Below are 25,493 nucleotides of genomic sequence, written 5' to 3'. Positions count from 1 at the left end.
AAATAAAAGCTAGTGAATTGATTGTCTCATGTCTATCAAAGAAGAGTAACATTAGGAGCAGGAGACTTATTCCAACCTCTCTAGTCATTCATTTGGTAGTATTTATTAAATGCCTTCTACTTGCCAAGCACTGTGGGAAGAGGCAAGATAATATACTTTAGCCACACCTTCCACTAGCTCACAGTATGGTAGGGGACACAGACACATACGCAACTAATCATAATGAGGTCGGATGACTCTTGACCTCTGAGGTAGAGAATTGTGTAGGATTTCTTGAGATCTCAGGCGTGGGGTGGGTTCCCTGTTCTCTTAGCTAGAACTCTCTCATTTTATGCAGTTCAAAACAGATTGGTGACATAGCTACCCCTGTCTAGTTCCTGGCCAGCCCTCAGCCTGGAGAGAAGAGATGGCAGGTACATAAACTCTGGAAAGCAGTGTTCTCCATAGGTGTCACCTGCCACGGTCCACATCCTTCCTGAAGTGTGTGCCCTTAGTGGGGAGGAAATCTGAAGGTGCAGGGAAGCAGCCTGCAGTGCTGCCTTTCTCTTCTTTTGAAGTTGTTCTTTGTTCGAGAGTAGCCTTGCTTACTAAATGATGTTAGTAGGGGCAGCAGCATTTGATGGGAAATCTGAGTGGAATCCTTTGTGACTTTAATGTCAACTTCATCCCTAGGTCAGAGATGGAATGCAAAATACCGTTATGATAAGGACTGGCTGAATAATGGGAGAATGTGTGGGTTATCCTTTTTAAAAGAAAATTATTCTCATCTCAATGCCAAAAAGATAGTTTCCACACATCACCTGCTCGCAGATGTCTATGGTGTCACGGAGGTGCTGCATGGGCTGCAGCTGAAGATCGGGATTCTGAAGTAAGTGAGGGTGGGAGACAGGGTGATTCTGCGTAAGTTGATTCAGACTTAGTCAGTTGGCCTTTTGAAGGTTCATATAAACAGTTTGGAAGTTGGAATTGTTACTTGAATATGTTTTACCTTAAAGAAAAACAGAGGTTATTAACTTTTGGGCTATTTCATCATGCCTGTTTTCCTCAACTAGGTAAGCTGTGCTGAAGGCAGATGCAGCATCTGGTATTTCAACAAATATTAGTCCTGTGCTTCTGTTTCATGTAGTTGCTATGGGGAACCCTCTATTGTGTGTCCCCCTTCAGGAATGCAAATAGATGCGAAAGTCTATTTTTTGATTACCATAAGATTGAATTTGCAGGGAGTCAACAGGCCGTGTCATCTCCACCCCTCTGCTGTGCACCAGGTATCTCCTAGTCATCCTAGACCATTTTCAGTTCTTCCTAACGCCTCACTAGAGTTCTTTTTTTAAAAAAATAACCAAAAAAATTCATATAAAAATAGGATGATTCATTAGGGTTCTTCACAAGATTTTCTTCGTCTGAGCTCATTTGCCTGGGCTGGGTACTTGCCCCTTGCCTCAGGTCTCAGGGCCTCCCTCGCGGACCTGGTCGCAAAGTTTTCCTGTTGTTTTGCTTAATGTCCCTTCGTCCCTGCCTCTCTCCTTGCTACTACTGTCTCAGCCCAGCCTGCTCTTTTCCCATGAGCACTTGCCACAGGAATTCGCTTTGAGTTCATCCTTCGTTATTGCCACTGCGAGTTCAGTGTAAGGTAAATAAGGGCTGGTCTCTTCTCGGCTTCATGTGCCGTGGAATTTGCCTGGTGCCCTGTGAACGGAGTCTGAGCTCTTCAGCAGGCAGCCTTTCCATGGAATATTCCTTCTTCCATCATGTTGCCATGTCTTCCCGCTCTTCATTTTTTCCCTCTAAATGTCCCATCCATACTAAATCCTAATCTGGGAGGGAAACAGGCTTTACTCACACTCAGAGTAACCTTATACCGCTAGTGCCTCCAGCCGACACCTTTTCCTGGTTACCTGCCCACCTGGAGCTCATCATGCCCTTCTGGGCAAGCCCATGCGCACTGGCACAGGCACTGAGGTGGACTCCGTATTATTTACGTATGTCTTCTCTTACTAAGCAATAGGTTCCATTCCGATAGGGGTGGTGTCTTGGCATCATCCCATGGTATAGGGATAAATACCCAGTACCTATTTGTTAAGGAAATTTGCTTCTGTTGTTTATCATCACCCTGAATATGAAATTAAGATTCCATGCAAATACTGAAATTCATGGGTGCAACTACCTTTTTAAGCTTATAAGCCTTTTTTAAAAAAAACTTGCTTTTCCCTCTTGATGTCAGCCTGAATGTTCTGCATTCATACTTTGACTCAGGACTTTAGGTGGACCATTTTTTGCCTCATACCTATAGGCCCTCCTTGTGTTAATACTTCTAATAATATTAGCAGTTATTATTGCTGGCTTCTACTTATGGGTAATGTACTACATGCCAGCAATTGGTGTTTTCATATGCTATTTAGCCTGTAAAATAAGTCCTGCCTCGTTTGATAGTTGGGTAGTCAATGAGAAGAGTTACATGTCTCACCCGAGTTCCTCCTTGGCACAGCTGGATTCAACCCATTGCACTATTAGGCTGCAAAGCCAACTTTCTTTCTAGTATGCCTTTCACTGTCAGACAATTGTAGTATTTTCTGGATATTGAATTATTAGGTATCCAAAGGATAAAAATTACAATTTCAGAAAAAATATGGGTGTTATTAGAAGAAAATTCACTTAATCCCTGGTATTTTTCTAACTTGGTTATAATCCATTCACAGACTTTATGGAGACTGCTGAAAGGCTTGTGCTTCCCAAACAGCCTCCTGCCACTGCAGCTCTGCATGATTCCTGTTACACTAACTGCAGGATTTCAATTACCACTGGTTATCTATGCAGTATCATGCCCACGTGTTCAGTGACAATAGGTGTGAAAGGGTGTGATCATAGATTGTCCGTGAGGGTGTACACAGTACACCTTTTTTGGAAACCACTGTGGAAATAAAAATACTTTATTTAGCAATTCCTTATCTCAGACATTCATCTGACTGAAATTTCCTACTTATGTGCAAACACACACATACACACAAACGCTTATCTATCTCTCTGTGGGGAACTCGTTAGCTAGACAAGACCAGTACATTTATACTGCTCAGCTACTAGATAAAAATCAGGGAATTCTCTGTGTACTGACAAGGCAAGATGGCTGTTCATGTTACATATGGAAAGAACATATTGTTTGAGAGTCCCATTTATGAAAAAAGAGAAAGTGTCTGCTTACCCATTGTAAAAATAGTTTTATATAGAGAGAGAAAACCTGTAAGATTATGCCTGTTATTGAGGATTGCCAAGGCTTGGGACTTTTACTTTGCACACATTTATAGTCCAAATTTTTGTCATAACTAAATACTACTTTTCAATTGGATAAAGATTTTAAAATATGCTAATATAAAAGTTCTTATATCATGTAATAAAAAACTATAATGAAAAATTTAGAAAAAGAAGTCTATATATCAAATAGTACCGTGAATCATTACCAGAATTAAATTCACTATTATTTTCCTACCTCACTATTTCTGCAAAACTATAAGAACACACATTTTGGTTAAATTCTGGGGCAGGTTAGCCTAAAGAATATCTTCACCTTTGTCTTCAGTCCTTGACCTCCTTTGAGCCTGGCTCTTGTGGTGGGGGTCAGGTCTCCAGCAGAGAGTTGGGGCTCAGACCTGAGTGAGTGTCCTCTGCATAGAAAAACATGGACAACCAGAGGTAACTATGTTATTTACATGGTGGCTGGTATTATGGCATTAACCTTGTTAGCTATACTTTTTTTTCCCCTAAACTACTGTATCTTCAAATTTGGTTTAAGGAATAAGCAGCATCCTGACCTTCGTCTCTGGGCTTGTTCTGGGAAGCGAAAAGATCAAGACGAAGTAATTGCTGGAGTAGAGAAAAAAATCACAACTGTGCAAGACACAGTCCATCTAGAGGAAAAGAAATCCCATGTACAGAACCATAAAGAACCGCCTCGTTTGCCCTTAAGAGTGGAAGGCACTTATATAACAAGTGAGCACAGCTACCAGAAGCCACAGAGTTTTGGTCAAGACTGCAAATCTCTTGTAGACCCAGGGAGCTCAGATGAAGATGACATTAGTAGTTTCGAAGAAGAACAAGAATGCCACATGAGAGAGAGAAACCGTTTACAGTACTCAGTTAAAGAAGATGGAATGGCTGACAAGGTATAATTACTGCACGGATCTTTGCTTAGAAAATAGGAGAGAACAACAAAGGGAAATTTAATAAAATAAAACATGTTAATGCCCACATTTAATTTTATTTCCAAGCTCACAGTGCTTTGTTAGGGTAAAAACATTTTTTTGTTTCTTCATAAGCAACCACTGGCCATTTGGACAATGTAAGGTTGTAAAAATCAAAAAACTTTTGCCCTGACAAAAGTTTCAATTTTATAAGCACCCTAGATACCTCCAGAAAACATGAGCCCATCTTATTCTGAATGATGTCTGTGTGTGAACGTGGACATGCATATGGATGTTTGCGAGTTAATATAGCTCATCTTCTTTTTTATGTGTTGGAGATGGTATATGTGCGAACACGACAGTACATCTGTCTTCTGTTTTTATGTGTTTTAGATAGAAAGTGGAACTTATAAAAAATTTTTAGCATATAAGTGCATATCAGTCTCATCATGCAGTAAGCTCAGTTCCTGCAGCTAGATGTACTTCGAACATTTGTGAGCTTTTCCTAATTGCTGGGATGGTCTTAGAGAGGGGTCTGTGTTTTTATTGATTTTCAGTTAGAAATGTCACTTTAAAATGGGTTATTGTTCTGGCCTCCTTTATCAAGTAATCATTATAAATCGATACTTAAGTGAATTTGGGAACCTTGTATTTCATAAAACTTGTTCGAATTTATTTTTTCAAGTTAATATTCACAAGTTAATATTTCTATAAAATAGGGATAGTATCTCAAGTTAATTTCTCAAGTTAATATTATTAAATGGGTGCTGTCTGGTAAATCAGAGTTCAGATTGTGTGTATGTTGAGCAGTTTGCATTTTTTAAATTTTTAAAAAATGTTTTTCTCTCACCTCATTGATTTTACTTAATAGTCAAGTCCAGTCTATAGTTAATTAAACGATCTGCTGGTGTTTGCCAACTTTTTAGATATTTCTATCATTGCTTTAAAGCCTGTGCTCCGCTCATGGCACTGGTTCAGATTAATCAAGAAAAGGGTGGTTTTGGATTAGCAGGGCGATCTAATAACAGAATCTAGTCAGCAGCTTTATCCGCATGTGGGCCTAGTGCCTTGTACCTGTCCTGCGGGCATGGGACAGCAGTGGTGGGTGCCGGCCGGCTCCCAGGCCTGGCAGATGTGTGAGCACATCCTCTGAGAAGACTCTGGGTGTCAGGGCTGGATTTCACTGGTCATGGTGGGTGATGAGGTTTTTAATACATCTTTCCCTTTATAGCATTGCATTTCTTCCAAATCTTTCTTTGTTTGTTTGTTTTTCCCCCAATGATTCTTTGGCAAAGAATGCCGCAGCAGCAAAGAATACGGTATTTGTTTATCATGATAAAAAGGGCACTGACAACCCAGGAGCCTCGCATCTTCAGTGGCAGCTCAACCTCCTCACACACATTGAGAATGTGCAGAACGAAGTCACCAGCAGAATGGACCTCATAGAGAAAGAAGTTGATGGTAATTGAAGAAAGAACTATAGTATGGGAAGTGTGTTTATGTTATTGTGGAAAAAAAAAATTAAGTTATGGGATAAAAGCTACAGCTGCCCCCCTCCCCGTTCTTTTAACACAGCCAGTATATGGGATATGGGTTTGCTCAGGCACATGGCGTTTGTTCAGTGCTGCCCCTCCCCAGGCAGTAGAGAACTCACGTGGGATTATGTTTTCTTTGGAATCAGCATAAGGACCTTAAGCATAATTGAAATGGGAGACCCGGGGTGTGGGGGAGGAAGCATTTTCAGAATATTTGTTTTCACTTTGGTTGGTATTTATTAAGTGAGATTAACAATAGCAAACATCATCAAGGTTAAGTAGATAAACCTTAAGTTTATATATAAATTTTCATTACGTTTTCTTTCATACTTTAATTTTTTACAGAGGAATGCTCAGAAGACAGGGAAGATACTATCCCTATTTTATAGTAAAGAAAACTGAGTAACTTAGATTCCTAACCTAGTGTTTTTCCTGTGCTGACTCCTTTTTTCTCCTAAACTTGTAGACTTAAGCCCTCCCTTTTTAAAACATTTTGCAAAAGCAGGTGATACCTCCACCCTCCCTTGAGAGGTCTTACTGCTTCTTTCTCTGTAAGAAAGACGAAGTGGAAACCCATCTTAGAAGCATCTTCCATTTGTTCTGAGTAGATCTTTGAAGGGAAAAAAATGTAACTAGATACTACTTCCTATTAAGTATAGACTAAATTGCCTTTTGCTTAGACTTTTAATATGCTTTTATTTTTTTTAACTTGATAAAATAGTGGGATGAAAATGACACTGAGAAATTACCACCTCTTTTCCTTTGTTAAAAAAGCCTTTGGGATTAAAAAAATTGGTTAGCATATCTAATTTCATTTAAAATGAAGTAGAGAGGATCTGTGTCTGAATAATGGAAAGCATGAGCAGGCGTAGGTAACTGTTGTTTCCTGTTCCAGAAGAAATGAAAAGGACACTTTCAAAATGAATTCAGTTTATATATATATAAAGAGGGAAATTATCTAAAATGATAACAGATAAAGGTGACCAGGAGGGAGTAGAACTCTCATGGGATAAGACATAAAAGATGCTAAGCCTCTCGGAAGCAGCTGGAACGTACTGTCTTCTAGAGAAAGGAAAGTGAGCTCTCATCTCCATCACTTTCCCACTTGTTGATACCATCCTGTGACTCTCCTTCCATTTGCCACTGAAATTCTCTTCTCTCTTTTAGTTCTGGAAAGCTGGCTTGATTTCACAGGGGAGTTGGAGCCGCCCGATCCTCTCGCCAGACTGCCCCAGCTTAAACGCCACATCAAACAGCTCCTGATCGACATGGGCAAAGTTCAGCAGATTGCAGCTCTTTGCTCTGTATGACGACAGCGGGGCCGGCGAAGCAGCATGGCACTGTCAGTGACTGCTGTCATCCACGTAGCGAGCGGATAGTTAAGATCAGAGGAGGGTGAAAAAGCTAAGTGGTGTTTGGTCATTAGCTAATTAGTGACATCAGGATGGCACCTTGAAAAGGAAAATGAAGAACAATTTCATCAAAGAAGCTAATTAAACAAAATTTATGAGCAAGCTACGAATGACAATGTGCTATACACCAAGGATCAGTGAAGCAGTATAATTTGTACTAAGGGTATTAGCAAAATTTTTAAATGGTTGCTATATGAAGCTTGAGATGCCTGTAGGGAGGAACATGGTGCATTTATATAGTTTGTCGTGGGAGAGCCATGTTTGTAAACCAGCATTTGGCCAAAAACAAAATTATAGAGGAAACTGAAATTCTGGAGAGTTTGTAAGTTGTTTTAAGAACTGTCTTTTCTTGCAGCTGACCCAGCTGCACCAAAATTTGGGTATTTCAGCTTTCATAGGATCATGAGATATTTCTTAGGTGACATATGTCCTTAATCAAAAAACTGACAGTAGAAGTCTCACTTCTGGGGGAAACAGTTGTGGAATTCTGACTTCATTATGAATATATTTTTTAAAAACAGATACCAAATCATTGTAAGGTATCGCAGGCATTAAGCTCGTTCCAAACAAAATGGCATGCAGAAGGGCCGTGGGCCGCCTGTCCGGGTCCCTCGGACACCGTCGGCCCCTGAGGACATCTCCCTCGCGCACGCCGACGCTGTATGTGACGCATACGCTCGAGTCGCAGTATTCAGGCTTCGACATACAGTTGGATACTGAGGATGCTTTGCTGTTTGCCTTCAGAAAAAATTGTAAATAGCCTCAGCTGGGATGAGGAGTGACAAAACTTACCAAAATAATTTGTGGCTGTGGATTTTTTTAACTGCTGGTAGTGGAATACTGGAAAACCTTCATTTCTGAAGATGAATTTTATTTTTAAAAAATACATGCGCACTCAAAACTTTTAGCTTTGATCACAAATGGACAAATCCCTGAAACCAAAGGCAACCAAGTTGCTGTGTTAGCTCTTGCTGGATTTGAGCCCAGGTTCTCTGTCTGCCAGTGCTTTCGTGAGCTGTGCCCCATGCCCAGGTGTGCACAAGTGTGCATGCTTGTTTGAAACAAACACTCACCGTACATATGTACATAATCTACACATATTTATATCTACACATATCTAGTTTTATTACTATAGTCTATAAGAATTGGTGGTTAACATGAAATGTTACCTTTTAACAGACTGTTTTTAAAAATTAAAAATGTATGTACAGGTTTTGAAACTTTTTTAAAAAGGGGGAAAAGGCTGTTAAGAGGAGGCTATTTGGGGACATACACACTTGAATACTTCATGCCTCATTCTGTCTGTCAGTTCCAGCGGTCTGTATAAGTGCATTTTAGAACTGATAGACAGGATACTTGAATTTATCTTTGATAAGAAAATACATGCCACTGTACATTCAGATATTATTTAAATTTGCAAACACACTGTTCTATATGTAAGGTACTGTATGTAAAACTCTTTATTAAAAGTATTCCACATATCCCAAAATTTCAGTTTGCCTTTTTGCAGCCTTACATTTTGATGTAAAGATGATTAAAAGAATGTGCAAAACCGTTACTATGAAATTTTTATTGCCTTTTGAGATTTTCCGTCTTAACAAATGTGCCAAAGATCAACCGACGTAAAATCCAGTCTTCGATACCATCCTCTGTATTTGCTTGTGATGCATTAACTTTGTCAGCGATCTTTCTAAGAAATGAAAAGCTTTAGCAGAGGTGATGGGGTAGTTGTTTACATTTGCATATTAAAGTGAAACAATAGTGCCTATATTCCATGTGTGCAGTAAATTTTGCTAATGTCTGTGTTTCAAGGTTGGTACTTTATTTTTCTTTTCTGTCTAAAAATAACAGTTCTGACCTTTGCCCTGTGGTGGTTAAATTCTAGGCATTGAAGTTATGCCTTTTTTTCCCCCAGAAATGGGAATGACATATTTAATCTACGAATAGTGGTGCTGCCTAGATGCTTGTCAGGTTCACAGAAGACCTTTTGCACCCACCAACACACATCTTCTCAGGGCTGGGTGCCATGGTTCCATTAATGCATATTTGTTCTTATTGTGTCTTAAAATTAGAGCACTGTGTTGTTAGTAGTCAACAAACTGGAAGTTGCATTAATAATTAGATTGCTAAAACTTCTGCTCTGCTTTCACCTATACGAATTGGAAATGTGAATTTTTAATTAGAATTTTTAAAGTACATCTGTATCATGTTATTTCTACGCACATACCCATTTAATGTGGACTATCAACAATTCATAGAAGCCTTTTAGCAGCTGGGGCTTGAACATTATTTAAGAGAATGGATTGGGTTTTGAGAAATAGGTACATCCTGAGAAGTTTCAAGTGAGTTGATTTTCTTTCTACTTAATCTCACTTTAAGAACATAGTTATTATATATTTAAGTAGAAGCAATAAGCTCACGAGGGTATTTCTTGAAAAGATAACTTCATTTCTTCCTGGACAGAATAAAATGAGCAGTGGTGGGGAGGGATCCTTCTTTCTAACACTCATTTCCACTGACATATTTCCTCTAATGTTCAAATTGCACATGTTTACAAGAAAGCACCTCTCCCTTCAGCCCACCAGCTTCCTTGCCAACTGCACTGTCTCTGCTGGTGACATTCCCTGTGCGCCGTGGCATGAAGTGCTCATTGCTCCCTGATTGCCATGTCATCCCGGTGCGGGTTCTGCAGAATGGATGGTGTTGTCTTCCTCCTCAATCAAGTGGTGTACCACTTTTCTTCAAGTTGTGTCTTGGAGGAATTCCTATTGACCTTCGATACTGTAACTTAGTTTTTATTGTAGCTCATCAAAGTGGTCAGTTCCAGGCTAGAAGATGAACACTCACTGCCCACTCCATGCCAGGCATGGTATATGTTACTGGTGGAATCTAATTTGTAAAATAGATAAAACAGGATTATTTTCATGACCGTGAAACTGGGGTTAGAGACAGAGATGTGTCTTAGAGAAGACCTTAGTGGCAGGTCCAACACTTAAGCCCTGGGCTAGTCAAGCTGAAGCCCTTTTCTTGGTCTGTTGCAACTGTCTTTGTCATGATAGTGTTCTGGAATCATTCACGACCCCCTATTTCAGACCAAGCCAGGTCTGTATGCGTAGATCTTCGGTGCTTTTCCTAACCAGTTCTCAAATTCATTTCAATGCGACCTCCTCATTGTTGGTTCCAGTCTTGCCTCATGTCATTTTACTCTACTGGAAACCTCTCCCTTACTGTGTGTCTATAAACCCAGATGTTTCTCCAAGCTTTAATTTCTCTCCCATTACAAGGGCTTCTCATGGCCCCCTGCATGATGCCAGGCTGTGGAGGAACTCCTACGTCAGTGAGTGAGAATTTGGTGTAGTGGAACTGGCATGTATTTAATCCTCTGCTTAGACTTTTCATTCTGGCAGTTTACTACCAGTGATCTCACTCGGCTTTGGTTTCCTTACCCATAAAATGAAAATAATGCAGAACTTGAGGAGCTTGCTTTGAGAAATAAAGTAAGCAAAGTACTTAGCAATTCTTTATAACTGAAGTTGAAGATCACATTTGACACACTGAGTGTCGTCTGTGTTCCAGACATTATGTGGCTGGATATGGAATTAATAAGATCACAGTCTGTAGGCTAATGGAGCATAAAAGCATTTTTCCGTGAGATAGGTGATGTCAAAGAATACAAGGACCCAGAAGAAAGGAAAGCTAATTAAACTTATAGTGGGAAATTAGATTAGGTATGTTTGTTAAAACTGCTACAGGCAGTCCCAGAATTTACTGATTTTATCTCTTCCAATCTGAAAACCCAAAAGGACAAATCCTAGAAGTTTGTTTTCCACAAGGAAAAGGAGACTCAAGTCCAGCAAAGAATACTAGTCTAAAATGAATCAGAAGAAAAGTGAGTGATTTAAGAACTTTTTCAAACTAGTAGAAAATAGACTGAGTTTTCCTGAAAGCAAAAGGAACATAAAAGTGGAAAATAAAAAATAGCATTAGCATCACATTCCTCTACTACAGAAGATAAGTAGAAAAACAGATACTCAAGAAGCAGAGCATAGTTTCAGGAACATCAGGCTTCTGCTTCCACCAGCCCCAAGTGGCCATGGCCTTCAAGAGCCTCAGGAAGCTCAGCATGATGCTTGAGCGGAAACACATTTGGAGGTGAGGAAACATTTCTAAGACTCAGCTCTGCGCAGGCTGCACAATTCCGCACAGCAGCCACGGTGGGTCAGGGCTGTACATGACCCCACCAGGGTTAGTGAAGGGGTGTTGCCAGATAATCTACTTCCAGTGTAACTTGTTAAAGAAGGAATAAAACTTGAGATATTTTGAATACGTTGAAGGAAAAGAAAGGGGCCTGAAATAAGACCAATATTCTGGGCTGCTACCATTGGAACTTTCTCATTTTTGCAAGATCATCTTGAGTGCTTAGTGTATGCCGGGCACTGTACTATGCGTCTTACCCATTTGTCTAATAATCGCATCCAATGACCCCAGGCACTAGTGATTTTATAGAAGAGGAAATTGGCTCACAGAGGGATTCAGTATTTTGTCCACGCTCATACAATTCATATGCTTAGTAGGGTCTCATGGAGATGGGCATAGGATTTCTCAGTATAGGGTCATTTCCTCTTCTGCTTAACCCTTGTTCAGTCCTTTACATAAAGGGGTGGCGGGGAATGTTAGGGAACTATGAGAAGGGGAATGCTTTTGTCTCCGGTTTTCATTTTACAAGAAGGGATTTTTCTCTAAATGCTCTGGCCTCTTGCTGCACTTTAAAAAAAAAAAAAAGATTTATTTATTTATTCTGCTTGTTTTATAAGTCGTATCCAGGGCTCTCGGCTGTACTTAATAGGAGGAAAGGGGAAAAGTATGTGATTCCATCTCTCTGCAAGCAGAAATGAGGTACCAAGAATTTTTAGAATTCTCTGGAAACCCAGGAGAGGGGCATGTGACTCTGAACACTGGGAATGTGGGAAACCGAAACCGTGGAGGGGGGCGAGGCCCCCGGCAGTGAGCAGCGTGGAGCTGTGTCACGGCGGCAGCCTAGGCCAGGGCCGCCGACGGTCTGGTGGGCACAGCTGGCAGAGCTCAGAAATGGCAGCACTGATGTTCTGAAGCCGTTTCCTCCTCTGTCGTCCGGTTTCTCAGTGTTTCCCCAAGTCTTCAGTGGGCACTTGCTAAACCTTGCCCCTCGGAGGCGACTGAGAGCCACGAAATTAAAACTGATTTCAATGACCAGAGCACTAGACTAGAACTCAGGCACAGCTGCCACGCCCGGCCCCTCCGTGGCCTGAAGGGAGGACCACGCCAGTCCCCCTCAACAGACCAGCACCCGGCAGCAGCCCGGGGCCGGGAGTCGGAAGGACCAGCGCCAAGGGAGGAAGACCATGGCGCCCGGCCTCCGTCGCGCTGCACGGACATGCAGGCCTTTCTCGTTTGCAGTGTTTTCTGTCCTCTTTGAAGAAGTTTTCTAGCAGAGCGGAAGGGTGGGATGAGGAGCCACCGGGTTGCTGGCACAGTGGACGGTGGCGGAGGGCTCCGGGCGCTGCGGTGGCGGCTGTGGTGTCAACCCACACCCTGAATCATATGCGTTGTTGTCAGCCAGCATTACCTGACTGCGAATAAAAGTTTAAAAAATGAGAAAGGGCTTGCTGGTTTACCTGTAGAGGCAACCTGCCTGGAAGCTCTGTCTCCGTTCGCTGGGCACTTGCAGGGTCTGGCCGCGGTGCTCCTGGCCCGCAGTCCCCTAAAGGCCACCAATACTTTTCCATTTGCAGACAAAGTTCTAACTGGTTCTGAAACACACCCTGGGGTTATGGAGGGAGCAGCCGAGGGAGAAGCTTAGGTCGTGTTGGGGGCTGAGGAGGGCGGGAGAGATGGCAGAGCCAGGAGGGAAGTGTGAGCTGAGCAGTGGTGGAGGGAGACCGGGGCATCCTGGGGCGCCTGGGGTGGGTTCCCTACATTCAGCACAGAAGGGCGAGCGCACCCCCACCCCCAGTAGCTGAGTCACTGTGAGAAAGAGGTTTTCATGGCGGAGGTGGTGCCTTGCTGAGGCTCTCTAAGCTCCCCGCTCTGCTGCTTGGGTGGAGAGAAGCACTTCTTGCAGGGCTCTTGGTGGCGATTCTGAGGGGACCCCATGTGTGTCCTCTGATCTGTTGAGAGCTCTTGCCCCAGGTGCTGAGCCTCACGCAGCCTCCAGGTGGGGCCAGGCGCCATCCGCCCAGTCTGCGGTACCCCCTCCCCCCATTCCAGGCCTGTCCTGCCTGCTGCACAGCCCCAATTCCAGTGTCCCAAAGCACTGAACCCAGTGGAGCAGAGCCCCCTACGCCCTCACCCCCAGACACGGGTCAGGAGGCGGGGATCCTCGCTGCTGCTCCCAGGGGCCCAGGCCAGAGAGAGTGACTCAGCACACAGGCCGGCCGCTGCGCTGCGCCTGCACGGTGGGGTGAGGGCAACCAAGGGGGGCGGTGCATAAACTGCTAGCCCTGCTCAACTCTTGCATGAAAACTCGGCTTTAGAACAGCTGGAATTGGGCAGCACGGGGGCCAGCAAGGCTGTGCTCGTCTCACTGTTACTCTGAGCAGGGGGGAGAGGCCAGAAAGGAGGCAAGAGGCAGGACGGGAAAGAGGCTGGACAGTGGAGGATGACAGTGGAGGACAGCTCTTCTCCCGCAGGATCCAAGCCTAGTGCCCACAAGCCCCAGAGCTTTGGCCTCTATCGATGAAGAGGAATTTCGAAGGTTCCCCACCCCGTTCTGCTCCCCCGCGGCCTGGACAAGGTCCTCACCCTCCACTGGCCACACGAGTGTCCTCAGAGGGGCCGACACAGGTGGAGGAGCGCCTTGTGACCTGCAGAAAAAACAGGCCCGGGCTGCGTCTTTGAGCGCAGTTGGGGGGTGGGGGGGAGGGAGCCCTGGCTGCTCCATAAAGGCCCCCAGGGCAGAGCTGGGCCTGTGCGGCCTCCTGCCCCTCTTGCAGAGGCCTCGGGAAGATGGGCGCGGTCCTGTGGGCCTGCAGTCTGCTGGGCTCGGCCTGCCTGGCGATGGCCAACATCTTCGGTGAGTCCCGCACCCCGACCATGAAGCAGGGGTGCTGGAGGCGCCCACTGACCCCCCCTGGCCTGTCACTTGCACCTTCCTTTTCAGATGAAGGTTCTGAGAAGGGGCCAGCGCCACAGAGGGAGGGGAGGGAGGTCCGGTCTCCCAGTCTACCCTGCAACTTTTTGACACTTTTCACAAAAAATTGTTCTTAGTTATCCCGAGGCCTAGGCTGCCCTGGGCAGCAGGCAGTAGAGTGACGCTTCTCTGGGGCTGAAAGACGCCCGAGCACCAGCCGGCGCCACCACTTCCTGGGGGCCTTGGGGTGCACCTCGGGGTCTGTCCACCCAGAGAACGTGGCAAACCCGGGCAGGCCCGAAGGACCAGGCGGCGCGTGGGGGCCGGCTGCGGGGGGGTGGGGATGGGGGGCTGCTCGTGGGTCATGTGGGGGGTTCGGGTTTCGGGGAACCCTGCGATTATGGAAATGAGCCCCAGGACTCGGCTCCCCACATTTCCTCTGGGCACATTTTCCATCGAGGCCCTTGCACAGCCTCCTCCTCGACGGTGCGCGCAAACCACCCGTCCTGGGGACCCTCCGTGGCTTCTCCTAAGCCCCTGCTGCGCTCCAGGGTGCCGGCTGGGCACCTTCTTCTACCCAGGACCACCTCTTTTAGGGTGCGGGTCTGCCCTACCCCACCTCAGCTCCAGGAAGGTGCAATCGAGGGTTATGTGAGCCCCTCTGCCGCCCGCGGTGACCAGGGTGCTTGCGCCACAGACATCCTCTCGGGCCGGGCCGACGCTAGGCCTGGGGGGCCCTGCTGACCGCGCGCTCTGCTTTTCCAGAATACCAGGTGGATGCCCAGCCTCTCCGGCCCTGTGAGCTGCGGCGGGACCAGGCCTTCCTGCAGCGCGCGGGCTTCGTGCCCCAGTGCGCTGAGGACGGCAGCTTCCAGTAAGGCCTCCTCGCCTCGCGCTCCGGCCCCCAGGGCCTTGGGGGCGCCCGGTCCCCGCCCCCTGGGCCCTTCACTCCCCCGGGTAGGGAGAGGTGGCCCCTCTGTTTGGAGGTGCCCACCTCCTGGCCACCCAGCTAGTGGACACAGCCCAGGACCCCTCCCCCTTCACGCGCCGGCCCTGGCATTCGCCTCCCTACCAGCCCCGACTTGTGCCATCACCGTGGTCATAAAAGGGGTGAAGTAATGTGTGAACTGGTGCCACCTCCTCCTGCTGCCCCCCCTTTCCTTGCAACTGAGCAAGCAGGAGGGAGGCGCCTCCTCTGGCCCCAGTCAGTGTCCGGTGAGACTTCTCCGCCGCCCTCCCCGGCGTGGGTCCTGGGACTTTCTCCAGTGGGGTGGGGTGACGACCTACTGCTCCCCTGTGGAAGAGATGGGTGCCTGTAATCATGCAGTGATTACAGGGGTCAGCCCTTTACCTTGAACTAGGGGACCCCTCTCTGCGCTCCAGGACACAGGGGGAGCACCCCTCCCTCCTCCAGTGCACGTCCCTTCGGGGGCCTGACCAGACTCTTCCAGCTCCCGGGGGCAGGGACTGTCTGGGAAGCCGGAGCTGGCCAGGTGCCAGGAGCCTCAGACACCTGTGCTTTTTACCTGAACCCCATTTTACCTCCTTATACCCCCCGTGCACACCTGCCAGCCTCCGTTTAGCCATGGCTTCCCTGTGTAGCCCAGGTCCTGCCCTCTGCCAGCCTGGCCCCTTGATGGGCCGTGTCCACGTCACCGTGTAAGAGGGACACTGGCTTACCCTCTGCCCCTTGATGGCTGCACACTGGTGGGGACAGACTGGAGGGCCGAGTGCCTGAGGGGTGCCACGTGTCAGCCGGGGGCGGGAGGTGCTTGTTCTCTCGCAGCTGCCCAACCCGGCTACGCCATGTCTCGCTGCCCTTCCTGGCAGAGTGCAGGGGGAGAGCGGGAACCTGGGTGGTGTCCTTGTGAGCTGCTGACCGGTCCCTGCGGTGTGTGCCTCCCTCCGCAGGCCCGTCCAGTGCGAGCACGGCGGCTCCTGCTGGTGCGTGGGTGCCGACGGCCTGGAAGTGCCCGGCAGCAGGCAGCACGGGCGCCCCTTGGCTTGTAAGTGCGAGGGGCTGCGGGAGGAGGGCCCCGCTGGGCAGCCCCACCCGGACAGGGCGCTGGGCCGGGCCTGTGGCCACGGCGCTCCCTCTGGGCGCGGTTCTTTCCCACGAGTGGGCTCACCGACCCCGATGGGCGGCCCTGGGCCCCCAGGACAGCGAGAGCCGGCCAGTCCTGTCTCCTGCGAGCACGCTGCCCGCGTCCTGGGGGGCTGGCCCCCCGCGGGGCGCTGAGGGGAGGCCGGCAGACAGAGCCAAGGCTGTGAGGGCAGGAAGCGGCCAAGTGCACCCGCAGTGTGTCACCCCCCGCCTCCCACACCAGCTGTTTCTAAAATCGGAGACTTGGGCGAAACGTTACCTGTAAAATGGTTGTGAGAAGTCATCGTGGTCCCGTGTGAAGCAAGTCTTGTTAAGCCTCAAGCAAAGGTCCGGTTGAGCTGGCCCCCAGAACATGGACTGACGCTGAATCCACACGGCACGGCCGGAAGGGTGCAGGCTCCCTGTGGGGCGCAGCTTTTTCACAGCCAGCCTGGCTGACTCGGGGGCCAGGCTGGTGCTCAACACGCGGGTGAGGACACCGGCTGGCTACGTGCCCTCGCTGAGCAAGGGGTGCTCGTCTGACAGAACGTAGCACCTGCCTCACTGGGTGGCTTTGAGTTTATAAACACAGGGGCACCCCAGGTGCACAGTAGGTGTGCAGTGGGCCAGTGACCGGCAGGATCACGGATGCTCATCCACTCAAGAGGCAGCTGTTTGCACTTAGGAGAGTGAGGCGCAGGGTGGGGAAGCAGCTTCCTCAAGGTCACACAGCAAGAAAGGGGGACATCGAGCTCTGCTGACAGCCAGGCCCCTACTCCATACTTGCCTCCCTTCTGTCACATCGAGGGGTGTCTATTGGGGGTGTCTGGCTGCCAGGAGGCAGGATGACATCTGCCCTCCTCTGAGCCACTGGACAGGATGCTAGGAGGAATCCGGATACAGCTGGTCCCTCTAGGGAGGGGGTGTGAGCTCTTCTGGGCTGCAGCCCTTGAAGGCTGCTTGCTCTGCCCTGACCTGCTCTTTGTCCCCCTAGGCCTGTCCTTCTGCCAGCTGCAGAAGCAGCAGATCCTGCTGAGCGGCTACCTTAACAGCACGGCCACATCCTACCTCCCCCAGTGTCAGGCCTCGGGAGACTATGAGCCTGTGCAGTGTGACCTGAGGCAGGAGCAGTGCTGGTGTGTGGACAATGAAGGCATGGAGGTCTACGGGACCCGCCAGCTCGGGAGGCCCACTCGCTGTAAGTCTCACCCAGCCCGGCACCTTCATGTCACCAAGCTCTTGCCAGGCCTCCCTGCAAAAGCAGAGAGCCTGGTCCTCAGGCCATAAGAGAACATTTATTTCTGCTCTGTCCATCTGGTGCTTGATCTGCATCCTCTGCCTGGTCAGCAGCAGCACGAGCATCTGGGAGCCCCTGCTGCAGCCCCTGGGCCGTGGGGTCCCTCAGTGAGTATCTAACAGATGCAGCAGCACAGGCCTCTGCTCCACCTTCCGAACTCAGAGTTTCCCCTTGGAAATGTCTAGGTCCAGGGAGCTGTGAGATCAGAAACCGCCGTCTGCTCCACGGGGTGGGGGACAAGTCACCCCCCCAGTGCTCACCGGATGGAGGGTTCATGCCTGTCCAGTGCAAGTTTGTCAACACCACGGACATGATGGTTTTTGACCTGGTGCACAGCTACAACAGGTAAGGGGAGCAGCACTGGGCATCCCACGGCCCTCTGTCCCCTCCCCTCTCTTCCCAGTGCTCCCAAGATGGGGGCTGCCGGTGCCATACAGCTGACCTGCGTGCCCCTCAGTCTCAGAGGCTGCAGCCCAGCCATCTGTGGGGCCATGGCATTGTAACAAAGCAAGCTGGCAACAGCTCTTAAAATGAAAATGACAGGAACCTGTGGCCCAGCCAGCCCATGGAGACAAGAGCCCCAGCGTGTGCCGACACAGGCCTGGGGGTCTCCTTCAGCCTTGCTTGTGGGGGAAAACCGGGCACAGAGTGGTCCACCCCGGGTGGTGGCGGCGGACATGCGCCTCCACTGTAAACACTGATGCAGTCCCGTCACAGAGCTTCGGAACTCCCCTGGCTGACTTGCGAGGAGCCTCTGATGGGGCACGGTGCTCTGAGTCTCAAGGAACAGATCATAGGATTAAATTTTCAGAAACTAGCAAAAAAAACCAAAAAACAAAGCAAACCCTCTCCTCTGCATCAGGGATTGGGTTCTGTCTGCACAGGACTAAGTGAGCACAGGGAGCAGCGTGCACACGATGTTCACGGCACCTGGCGGTCAGCGTTGCTTGGAGGAGGAGGGGTGGGGGTGGGGGAGGGACTCGGAAGACCAGGAAAAGTGGCTCTCACGGGCCGGGGGATGACCTCATGGACGCATGTTTTGCAGTTTTCGTATGGCGTGCACTTACAAATAAGTTTAAAGATTTGAATAACAAGTATAAAAAGGGAAATACCGTGCAGACCTTGGTCCAAATAATCAGGGAGCTTCTGGGTAGTTGAGCAGGTGACTTTATTATTGTTAAAGGACCACCCAGGCTTCAGAAATCATTGAAATCTTCTGAGTGAACATAAATATTACTCTGCAAATATGGATGGAAATCCCCTTGGGGGACCTGCGCCTTGATGTGGCTGGCTTCCCAAGAACCAGTTCATTTCTGGGGAGAGGGACTCAGGGGCTCAATGGGGCTGGACCAGGAGGGGTCACAGACTAGCAGCCCGGGCCCTGGAACGCTCCTGTAAGAAAGGCCAGTTGGAACTCCCTACGCTGGTTCAAAACTGAGGGGTGTGAACTTGATCTCTATGAAATTTCTGCTTGTGGAGGCAAAAATAGTTGAACATTTTTCATGTGTTCAACTGAATATACAAAATTATGACTTCCTGATTTTAAAGGAGGGAGGGCCCGTATGCATTCTCCCTTGGTGCTGAGAAGATGGCCTTGAACTGTCTTTTTTTGGGACCAAGGCCATGTCCCCCAAAGCTCCGGGTCCTTCCATACCCCGTTGCCATGCTCCTGCCTGCTCCATCCATCTGCATGACCTGCTTGGCCTCTGTGGCCCTCTTTCTGACTTATCAGTGCTTGGCAAAGTGACCTGGTCACTTACCTTCTGTGAGCACCAGTGTCCCCATCTGTACATCAGAGGACAGCATCCTGCTCCTGGGGGGACAGGGACCTCTGATAAGGCCTGGTCTGTGAAATCACCACGGGAATTGCATGTTATGTATCTGCAGGGATGGCTCACCCATCACCCAGCTTCAGCAACCATCTGGTGGGGTTAGAGTCCCCACCCCGGGGCCCCCACCCCTGCCTGGAGCACACGTGAATCTCACATAGCCTGAGCCCTGAAACTCACTGATGCCCACTAGTGGGTGCTCAGTTTAAGTTCAGAAGAGTGGGAGCTATATAGTTTGCCATCCTTTCGTATACTTACTACAAAAATAACTGAATAATTATGGCTTCCAGCATACAGATGGCAAATCTGAATGCCCCCCCACCACCCAGGCAGCATGTCTAGTGGGTTCTACACTGTCTGGTTCCTTTCATGTCCTGCAAAACCTCAATTCAGCTCTGCCCCCTCTAAGGCACTCAGTAAGGCGCTTGCTTCCACTCCATGCACCCAGAATTTCTCAGGGTGCCAACCTGGCACACAATTCACAGCTCCTTCCACAAGAGGGCAGTCATGTTAAATGCAAAAGTTGGAGACCTAGCCTCCATTGTCTAAGATGGAAAAAGGGGGAGAAAAAAGCTGCACCTGAAATGAGATCCTTTCTTTCATGTAAGCAAGCATGTCTCAGAGCGAGTTCTTATTTAGGAAGGTCGTGGGAAGGGTCCTGGTTGGTTGCTGGAAGCCCAGCTGTAGTTCAGGGACTTGTTGATAAGCAGACCTGGGCAGTGCCAGACTCAGAGACTCCACTGGGCAGAGGGGAAGGAGCCGTGGAGGGGAATCTGCCTTGGCATCTGCAGCTGCCAGATAAGACACAGGATGCCCAGTTACATTTGAACTTCGGATAAGCTTAAGAGCGTCTCCAGTATTGCATCAAGGATCGTAAACCTGGGGTGGGGTTGGCGGGGTTGGGGTATTTTAATAATTCTTAGGCTTGGATTTCTGAAAGAACAGACTAGGGTCCAGGGCGGCAGGTGCAGAGTGGCCCCTCCATGGGCCTGGACCCCTGTGCTGGTCCAGGTGAGTTGGGAGGAGGCTGGAGAAATACTGACCCGGTGGAATTCCAGCACATCTCCACTGCGGGTAGGACCTTCAGGCTGACCCCCGATTCCCCCCTGTAGGCTGAGTGTGGGCTGCGGAACACCGGGTGTTGTGTTCAGCCAGGGCCCTGGCTCCAGGGAGTGTATCCCTAGTTGGATTTCTGTGGGAGGACGTAGGAGGTCTGGCTGAGTACGGGTGTTGCCTCCCTGAGCCCAGAAGCATGAGTCCCACACTGCAAATGGGCAGGGTACGTGCCAGGGACTCAAAACTTGATAACCCCTCTGGGATGCGATTTCTCCGCCTCCAGGCTGGCTGCTCTCTGCGTGTCAGCTCAGGAACGCCCTCATTTCCCCCTCCACTAAGTTTTCTTCCTTGAGGATCATCCTGAGATTTTTGCTTTTTATTTGACCAGAGGGAGCCTCCCCTGCCAGTAGATGAGATACTTGTTATTTTCTAACTTAAATTTCACATTTTCTCTTCCTCCTTTCTTCTGATAGGCCCAGACAGGATAAAAGTGGGAAATAGAGGGAATCAGGAGGAAGGCAAAGCTTTGCCCACTGCTGAGGCCGCTACATCACACGGCTGTTCTCTGGAGTGGAATTAGCTCAGGATGAGCTTTTCTCACAGGCCTCCCAGCAGCGGCAAGTGGGCAGAGTTTTCCATTTCTCTTATGCAACTCACTCTAAGCCCTTTTTATTTTAGTCCGTGTGCTCTCTGGAGTGGACTGACACGGAGCAGGGTCCGTCGGGCCTTGTCCTGCAGCTCTGCCTCCACCCAGATTCGCTGACACTTGCCGGGCCCTGCGCGGCTCTGGCTGTGGCTCTGCAGAGGGCATCGCCGCTGGCACAGAGCGGTCACTGCTGCGGGCTATGCCATCACGTCTTCCTCCCGTCACCATGTAGGGGATTCACTGCAATCACATTTCCCTATCCTTGGATGTTGGGGTTGTTTAGATTTTGCGCAGGGAGATGACACTGCAGAGGTGCCATTTCTCAGAGCGGCTGCTCCTGCTGCTGACGCTGAGGGCTTTGTTTCCAGACAGAGCTAGGAAGGGGTTTGCCAGGCCGGCAGGCTAAGAGGGTGTGCCCACAGGGCTTCCAGTGCTGTGCGAAGATGGAAGGTTCTAGCTGGTTGCTAACTCACGTCAACCGGCCTCAAATGTCCCACGCTGGTTGCTCCCAGCTGGGGACTCAGCCAGGGGCCGCCTTGGGCAGTCGCTGAGTCAGGTGCGATGCAGACGTCGCTTTCCTGGTCTCCATGCAGCAAATAGGACGTGGGGCCCATGTGAGTGATGTCATGTGGATTTCGTTTTTTCTTCCCTGCTACGGGAACTGTTCGTCTTAAGAATTGCGGGTGGTGGAATCTGGCTTCTTTTCAAGCCCTTGGAAAGTTGTAAAGGGGCTGCGGAGAGGTTTGATCTCCCAAATGAGATCATCTGCATTGCACCATATGTCTGCAAAGCAGACTTGGCCTGAGTCTCTAGACGTAGATGCGGGTAGAAGAGCTGGCGCCTGCCATCCTCATGACCTGTTTTCTGGCTGATCCAGTGGGACATGTGCTTGGGCATACATTGGACAGAAGCCACGAGTGAGGAGAACGGCTAATTAGTAGGTGACAGCTAGCACAGCTTTATCTTATAAGGCTCCGCTGAGCCCTGGTCAAGTTCGACCCATTTAGAGAAAAAGACACGTGGGTGGGCGGCATGGAGCGAAGGGCAGGAGACAGAGCAGAAGCTCCTCTCCCCTGCGGTTGTGACCACATGCATTTATTTCTGCAGGGAGCACCTGTGACTTGCCCTTACTGAAATGGGGGCCGTAACCCCTCCCCCCTTAGGTTTCCAGATGCATTTGTGACCTTCAGTTCCTTCAGGAGCAGGTTCCCCGAGGTGTCCGGGTATTGTCACTGCGCTGACAGTCAAGGACGGGAGCTGGCCGAGACAGGTGAGCACACCTGGGCCTTCTACAGGGCCTGAGAGCCTGACAGCCTTACCTGTAAAGCGAAATAGCTGTGCTGACCTGCAGCCTGTCTGGTATTGAGAGGGCCTGGCTAGCAAATGTCCATGTATGGTCCTCTGGGCATAGTGCCTTGCGCACTCCAGAAGAGGCGGCCCCCAGCTTGGCAAGTAGAACCCGCGTAGATGTAGTCTTCTCTCACTTTCTCAGCTGTGCTTCCTTGTGCTGTGAGCAACCTGCACAACAGTGCACAGCAGCCCTGACTGCAAAGCATGGAAGTCTTCTGCAGACTGATGTGCAGTGATGCTGAGAAGACTCTGGCCTCTCCGTATCTGCCTGCAGTGCCCAAGGTCAGAGCTTCCTTTGTGACCCAGCCCAACCCGTAGCTTGCTCTCTCTGCTCAGGTTTGGAGTTGTTACTCGATGAAATCTATGACACCATTTTTGCCGGCCTGGATCTTGCCTCCACCTTTACGGAAACCACCTTGTACCGGATCTTGCAGAGACGGTTCTTAGCCGTTCAGCTGGTCATCGCCGGCCGGTTCCGATGTAAGTGTTAAGGCCTCCACGCAGGTGAAGGCTCCGATTAGGAGGAAGCCGTGCGGGTTTTCACATCAATGCCGTGTCCCTGGCTGTTCCACCAAAGCAGGTGCAGAGATTTTAAACACCCTAGCAGCAGGGCTATGCTCTGGCACTGACCCGCCGCGTCTGCCTGCACCCCACTGGCTCCTTGACTGCATGGGTTTCTCGTAGGCCCCACAAGATGTGAAGTGGAGCGGCTGGCGGCCACCAGCTTTGGCCACCCCTATGTACCCAGCTGCCGTCGAAATGGGGACTACGAGGCAGTGCAGTGCCAGAAGGAAGGGCCGTGCTGGTGCGTGGATGTCCGAGGACGGGAGACCCACGGAACTCGGCGGCAGGGGCAGCCGCCATCTTGTGGTGCGTGTCCTCTCCGGGGCTTTCTCTCTCCATCAGGCTGGGTTCCTTTAACTGTTTCTCCAGACCAGCCTCTCCAGAGCCCAGTAATTTCACTTATGTATGCTACAAGCCCTTCAAGCTCAACAGGGTGGAAAACCCGTTTAGCATCTTTAACTTCCAACATGGTTTTCATCCTGTGTCAGACATAGCTGCTTCCTCAGGGAGCTCAGAGAGCACTAAGCCTCATGGGTGGAGAAAAAGAAAAGAGAATTCGGTTTGCCTGTGCCATGAGGGAGACATGTGCGCTAACCACAGGCTGAAAGCAGGGCCGGGTCCCTTCTCCCCTGCAGTGTCTGTGAGGAGGAGACCCTCAGGAAGGCTTCATGGAAGAGGTGACATTTGATTGGAGTTTTCTGAAAATAAATACATTTCCTGAAGGGGGAAATTAAGGAAAGACATTCTCCCTATATAGGACAGGAGACATGCAGTTATTAGGTCATGTAGAATAGACACTGATGTGCTAGTGGGCCGTGGATCCTTAGGGAGAGAGAAGAAAACGCCATGTGGGTACGGGTGCTGTTCAGAGCCTTAGGACGCCGGGCAGGGCAAGGGTGAGACAGTGGAGTCTTTCAAACCATGACAAAGACTCAGGGCTTCACCCTTGAGGGCAGGGAGCGATGTGGAGGGGTTCTGGGCTAGAGAGTGCCCGGACGGGCCTCCTGTGTGAGGAAGATCACCTGGACACGTTGAGGAGAGAGGGAAAGGAGCATTAGTCTGGAAGCGATGGGCCAATTTGAGGTCCTAAAGAGAGACCCGGGGCTGTTTGTTTCCCAGAGCTGCTGTGAAAAATTAAGTTGAGTTTCTTAGAACAACAGGAATTTATTCTCTTCCCATCCTGGAGGCTGGAAATCCAAAATCAAGGTGTTAGGGACCGAGCTCCCTCCTGAGGCTCTGCGGGAGGACCCTGCCTGCCTCTGCCCGGCCCGCAGGGCTCGCTGACCCTCCCTGTCCCTCCCTGTCCCTTGGGCTGGGGCAGCTTCTCCGCACACCCTGCGTGTGTCGACCGCTGACTGTCGTCTCGGCGTGTCTGCCGCTGCGTTTCTTTCCTGGCCAGGACACCGGCCCCGCTAGTAGGACTTGTCACATCTGCAGTGACCTTATTTCCAGGTCTGGCCACAGGCTGAGCTTCCGGGCAGGACCTGAATGTTGGGGAGAGACATCCAACCCAGCAAGAGGCCCGACACTGAAGCAGAAGCAGGGGCTGGGAGGAGAGGGTGGGCGTGGGAAGTGTCCCGGCCACCCCCGTGGGGCCCCCTCCTCCGCAGCCCTCGGGGGAGCGCAGAACAGGCAGGTCTGAACCCGCCAAGCGGAGACAGGTCTTGGAACGGCCTCAGAAGAGATGCGTGTCGTGTCCCTTCCCTAGTTCCCGTGAAATCAGTCTGTTGCTCCGACTGAGCGCTGCGGCATTCCGCACGGTATCGGGGGGCATTCTCTCTGCTGGGTGTGGACGCAGGAAAAGAAACCTTGGCAAGTTCTGCCTTGAAGGCATTTACCATTCCGTGTCATGTCTGTGAAGACCTGGAGAAGAGCACCTCCGATTTCCAGGTGAAAACGAGGAGCGATGATGCCCAAATGAAAAACAAGAGTGCTTCCGAATTCACCACCAGGCGGTTGGACCTTTTCTCTCTGGGGTCTCACTCCTGTTGCCTTGGAAACACATGGAATCAATATCTGGTTTTGTTTTTTTGTTTTGTTTTTTTTTTTGCCTTGGTAACTATATAACAAATGAATGAAAGGAACAAACTTTATTTCTTCCACACCTTCCTGTACCAGCCTTCAAGGAAGCCTTGATCTCGCGGAGGGGTGTCTTGCGTGCTCTGAGGCTGCCGGTCTTTCCTTCTCTCTCTGACCACATGTTCCAGTTCTTTCTCTGTTGCTTGGTTACAGAACAAAATTGGCTGATTTCCTTTCTGGCATCCTTGTGAACTGAGGGAAAAGAAATATTTTAAAAAGTTGGGGGTAGGTGGGTGGATGGTTGAAAACCTCTGAGATTTATGGTTTTGTGGAGAAAAATGGAGCTTAATTCCTCCCACCTATGTGACCAAGAAACACTTGGAATTTAATTAAAACTTTTTTCTTAGTGTGATTACAGTCAT

The 25,493-nt window shown here is 49.5% G+C and overlaps 2 protein-coding genes across 9 annotated transcripts in view; both read left to right on the top strand.

The window, feature by feature from the left end:
* PHF20L1 (PHD finger protein 20 like 1) overlaps positions 1-9,427 on the top strand; it is a 67,347-nt gene extending 57,920 nt beyond the window's left edge. For 6 of the 8 annotated variants that reach the window (XM_037501599.2, XM_054691968.1, XM_054691970.1 and 3 more), the window contains exons 18-21: positions 673-868; positions 3,785-4,154; positions 5,468-5,633; positions 6,875-9,427. In XM_037501599.2, the coding sequence (XP_037357496.1) occupies positions 673-868; positions 3,785-4,154; positions 5,468-5,633; positions 6,875-7,017 (875 nt within the window). In that variant the 3' untranslated portion in view covers positions 7,018-9,427. The remainder of the gene's footprint in view (positions 1-672; positions 869-3,784; positions 4,155-5,467; positions 5,634-6,874) is intronic. The other 2 variants (XM_037501609.2, XM_054691972.1) reach the window with 1 other exon arrangement.
* Positions 9,428-11,212: 1,785 nt separating this feature from the next.
* Positions 11,213-25,493, top strand: part of TG (thyroglobulin) — a 168,462-nt gene continuing 154,181 nt past the window's right edge. The window contains exons 1-9 of the mRNA XM_037513233.1: positions 11,213-11,271; positions 14,091-14,170; positions 14,993-15,101; positions 16,139-16,233; positions 17,305-17,508; positions 17,793-17,952; positions 22,302-22,408; positions 22,825-22,968; positions 23,173-23,358. Of these exons, the coding sequence (XP_037369130.1) occupies positions 11,213-11,271; positions 14,091-14,170; positions 14,993-15,101; positions 16,139-16,233; positions 17,305-17,508; positions 17,793-17,952; positions 22,302-22,408; positions 22,825-22,968; positions 23,173-23,358 (1,144 nt within the window). The remainder of the gene's footprint in view (positions 11,272-14,090; positions 14,171-14,992; positions 15,102-16,138; positions 16,234-17,304; positions 17,509-17,792; positions 17,953-22,301; positions 22,409-22,824; positions 22,969-23,172; positions 23,359-25,493) is intronic.

Source organism: Talpa occidentalis, unplaced genomic scaffold, assembly GCF_014898055.3.
Source record: "Talpa occidentalis isolate TD23 unplaced genomic scaffold, MPIMG_talOcc4v2.1, whole genome shotgun sequence".
NCBI classification, from domain to species: domain Eukaryota; kingdom Metazoa; phylum Chordata; class Mammalia; order Eulipotyphla; family Talpidae; genus Talpa; species Talpa occidentalis.
Note: the sequence above shows the minus strand (reverse complement) of the source record. Positions and strands in the feature narration are given on the sequence as shown.